This window comes from Colobus angolensis, unplaced genomic scaffold (genome assembly GCF_000951035.1).
Source record: "Colobus angolensis palliatus isolate OR3802 unplaced genomic scaffold, Cang.pa_1.0 Scaffold354, whole genome shotgun sequence".
Classification (NCBI taxonomy): domain Eukaryota; kingdom Metazoa; phylum Chordata; class Mammalia; order Primates; family Cercopithecidae; genus Colobus; species Colobus angolensis.
Window position 1 is genome coordinate 1,685,031 of NW_012116866.1, and position 4,310 is coordinate 1,689,340.

The window sequence follows — 4,310 nt, forward strand, 5'->3', positions numbered from 1 at the left end:
AAAAAAAAAAAAATTTATATTCTTCCTGAAAACAGATCTGAACTAAAAATTTCTATATTATTCAATTAAACAAAATCTTCCTACAGAAATTTAAGAAAATAAAACTTTAACTACTTTTCAGTTACTGAGAAGATAAAATATCCAAACGATACAAAATATTTTACCTGCACTTTCTACACTTGTAGAGAACCTCATCTTTCAATCCTTGTGAAACGGTGGTTGGGTCAACAGCAAAGAGTTCTTGAGGTAAATTCTGCAATTCTATATGACATAACTAAAATGTATTAATTTGTCAAAATCAACTCTGCATTTTCAGATAAATTCAGTTAATGTCAAATTGAGGCAAGAAGTGCTAACCTCAGAAATTAAAATTAAAAAAAAAAAAATCAAATTCCAGTGTTGAGAAATCAGGCTAAGGTAGAAGAGGACAGTGATTTAAGTACTTAGGTTCTGGGCACATCCCAACCCTGCCATTTATAAACCATGTGATTTTGAATAAGTTATTTCTAGCTAAATCAGTTTCAAAAAGAAACAATAGTTTCTCAGGGATTGCTGGAAGTGAGGTAATGCATGCAATGCCAAAAGTAAATGACATTTAGAAAGCCCATTACACACTAGTGATTATTACTTACCTGGATACTTCTCTGTAACCTTTTGTAAACGATATTGCTTATAAATTGCACTAGAGGTATCCACTTCATATCCCATTGCCTGGTATAATTTCAGTTGCCACTCAAACCCCTCATTCATCCTGTAATGATGAAGAAATACAAAGTTTCATTTTCTTAAAATAACATTACAAAAGTAGAATTATTACTATAGAAAAAGAACCCACTTAGCCTCTGGTTTGAGAATCTGGAGCTTTTCATAGGCTTTTTCAAAGGGAAGTAGGTCAGTCTTCATGAGAAAAGCAGTTATTATGGCCACACTTCGACTGACTCCTGCGTGACTCAAAAAGAGACCTTTAAAATAAAACAGCAAATAGCAACAATTAAAAAAAACACATACAAAACCCAGCCCCCTATTAATAGTAAAGTTTAGGCCCACTTCATTTCTACTTCTCAGATAAGCCCATTGCCTCTGAAATATTATCAAGTACAAAAGAATTATTCTTTTTTCCTTTTGAATTCTGAACCATGTGACTGTATTACCTATTCAAAAATAATAACAGTAATTTTTAAAATTTTTATAATGGCTCAGAACAAATCCAAACTCCTGGCTAGACACAGTGGCTTACTTACCCCTGAAATCCCAGCACTTTGGGAGGCCGAGGTACGGGATTGCTTGAGCCCAGGAATTGGAGACCAGCCTGGGCAACAAAGTGAGACCCTACCTCTACAAAAAATTAGCCGGATGTGGTGGCGTGTGCCTGTAGTCCCAACTACTCTGGAGGCTGAGGTGGGAGGATCACTTGAGCCTGGGAAGTTGAGACTGCAGTGAGCCGTAATTACGCTACTACACTGCAGCCTGGGTGACAGAGCAAGACCCTGTCTCAAAATAAAAATAAATAAAACAAAACAAAAACAAATCCAATCTCCTTTCATCTTAGCATTCAGGGACCTCAAAATCTGGTCCCAGACTTCTTTCGATTCTATCACTATCTTCTTTTATGTGCTCAATAAATTTTAACTATTATTATTATACTCCAATCCAACCAAGAACTGCTTAGGGATTCCCATTTTCTTTTTTTTTTTTGAGATGTAATCTTGCTCTGTTGCCCAGGCTGGAGTGCTGTGGCACAACCTCGGCTCACTGCAACCTCCGCCTCCCAGGTTCAAAGTGATTCTCCTGCCTCAGCCTCCCAAGTAACTGGGACTACAGGCGAGCGCCACCACACCCGGCTTATTTTTGTATTTTTGGTAGAGACGTGGTTTCACCATACTGGTCAGGAACTCCTGACCTCGTGATCCGCCTGCCTCCCAAAGTGCTGAGACTATAGGCGTGAGCCACCGCGCCTTGCCGGGATTCCCATTTTCTTTTTGTCTTTGCTGCAACTATCTCCTCCCTAGGTAAAGCCCAGGGATCCTTTAGATCCAAACCAATTCTCCTCTTCATCAACCACCCCCTACTCATCCCAAACAAAAACATTGAACCCTAAATCTTTGTAAATCCTGTTTACAAGACACCAAGCAGGTTCACGCGGCATGACCGCGCTCTCGTCTTCCCGAGGGCCTCGGAAGGAAAAGGGTGCACGTCGCCCACTGACCCGGCCACTCACCAATGCACCAACACCGCACGGCCCTCAGCGCGGGCCTGACCGATGAAAGCCACGCACCGGTCCAGATGGCTGAGCAGATCGGTCTCGGGTTTGTCCAGCGCTGGCACGAAGAGGCGCCACAGACCCTCGACCCCAGGCCCCGCCTTGAAGCTGGGTTCCTCCGAGTCCACCGTTAGCACGGCCGTGATGCCCGCTTCCCTCAAGTGGTCTGGCTCCGCGACAGCCGCGACCCCACCGAGATACAGTCCTGGCTGCACTTCCAGCATCTGCCCGGCGCAGCTGGCTCTGCTGGCACTGGGGTTACAGAGCTCGCAGCCACGACTCGGGCCCGGAGCCTCCAACATGGCCGCGCCCAGAGACCAGGCGGCTCCTGCCCTACCATCGAGTAGGCTCCGGCTAGAACATCCTTCCCCTGGGACTTGCCAGCCTCAGCGGCTCAGCAGCTCCCTCGGAGGACCACGTTGGCCGCAGGAAAATGGACTTATCTCTAAGGGGCGGAGCTTCGGCCCCATTCAGCGCCGCCTTTCCTCCCTGTTCCCTCTGACCCCCACCCCAAAGTTGATGGTAAAGGATAAGTTTCCCCAAATACAGGGTTTCTCTAGCTTTTAGTATTGAAATTTTCAGGAAAGAGACATCAGGAGCAGCTGAACTCAAATGCGAAATAAAGGTCGTGCCAGCTGAATCAGAAGCGTCACTTTATGCATTTGAAGTACAATTATTTTCAGTATTATAAAGCCATCTGTACTTTGCATCTTATGATTTTTTTCCTTTTTCTGCCCAATTTCATTATTGGTGTGTGAATCCTTGTTGATGTTTACTGTCTGTTTTGAAGATGTTAATCCTATATTTTTGTAAGTCAATGTCCTCCAGCCAGGACTACCCGAAACCAACTTTAATTAAGCAAGTTGGTTTTATTACTCAGTCATGAGCTATGGAGAGTTTCAGGGCATCTCAGCACGAGGATGTTAGGAAGATCCTATACAGATTTTGGGCTTTTATTTGGGGATTTTTGGAAAGGGTTTAATGAAGCCGGCTTTGCTCCAGATTGAATGTTGCAGGAAGATACTCAGTACTATGAGTATCTTTTATATATCTCTTGTTAGGGAGGACTATTGGGGGAAAGTCAGCCCCCAATATTTCACATAGGTTCTTTTCTATTTTCCGTAAGTGTCAGCTGGTCTGAGAAATAAAGGGAAAGAGTACAAAAGAGAGAAATTTTAAAGCTGCGTGTCTAGGGGAGACATCACATGTCGGCAGGTTCCATGATGCCCCCTGAGCCACAAAATCAGCAAGTTTTTATTAGCAATTTTCAAAAGGGAAGGAGTGTACAAATTGGGTGTGGGTCACAGAGATCACATGCTTCAAGGGTGACAAAAGATCACAAGGCAGGAGGTCAGGGCGAGTTCACAAGGTCAGAGTGAAACTAGAATCACTAATGAACTTCCATGTCCAGCTGTGCACGCATTGTCATCGATAAACAAGTTTCAAGAGCAGAGAACTGGTCTGACTAGAATTTGCCAGGCTGGAATTTCCTAATCCTAGCAAGCCTGGGGGCACTGCAGAAGACTAGGTCGTGTTTCATCCCTATCTACATCTGCATAAGGCAGACACCCCCAGAGCAGCCATTTTAGAGGCCTCCTCTGGGAATGCATTCTTTTCCCAGGGCTGTTAATTATTAATATTCCTTACTAGGGAAATAATTCAGCAATATTTATCTTGCCCATTTTCAGTAACAAGAGAAATATGGCTCTGTCCTGCCTGCCCACAAGCAGCCAGACTTTAAGGTTATCTCCCTTGTTCTCTGAAAATCACTGTTATCCTGTTCTTAAGGTGCCAGATTTCATATTGTTCAAATACACATGCTCTACAAACAATATGTGCAGTTAACGCAATCATCACAGGGTCCTGAGGTAACATTCATCCTCAGCTTACAAAGATGACAGGATTAAGAGATTAAAATAAAGACAGACATAGGAAATCACAAGAGTACTGATTAGGGAAGGGATAAATGTCCATGAAATCTTCACAATTTATGTTCAGAGATTGCAGTAAAGACAGGCGTAAGAAATGATAAAAGTATTAATTTAGGGAA

At 43.1% G+C, this 4,310-nt stretch overlaps 1 protein-coding gene across 2 annotated transcripts in view; it reads right to left on the reverse strand.

Moving 5' to 3' along the window:
- DUSP12 (dual specificity phosphatase 12) overlaps positions 1–3,322 on the reverse strand; it is an 8,512-nt gene extending 5,190 nt beyond the window's left edge. Inside the window, exons 1-4 of one of the 2 annotated variants that reach the window (XM_011952982.1) lie at positions 2,219–3,322; positions 836–949; positions 633–751; positions 165–261 (exon numbers count right to left, since the gene is read on the reverse strand). In XM_011952982.1, the coding sequence (XP_011808372.1) occupies positions 165–261; positions 633–751; positions 836–949; positions 2,219–2,562 (674 nt within the window). In that variant the 5' untranslated portion in view covers positions 2,563–3,322. The remainder of the gene's footprint in view (positions 1–164; positions 262–632; positions 752–835; positions 950–2,218) is intronic. The other variant, XM_011952983.1, reaches the window with a different exon arrangement.
- Between the last annotated feature and the right edge of the window lie 988 nt (positions 3,323–4,310).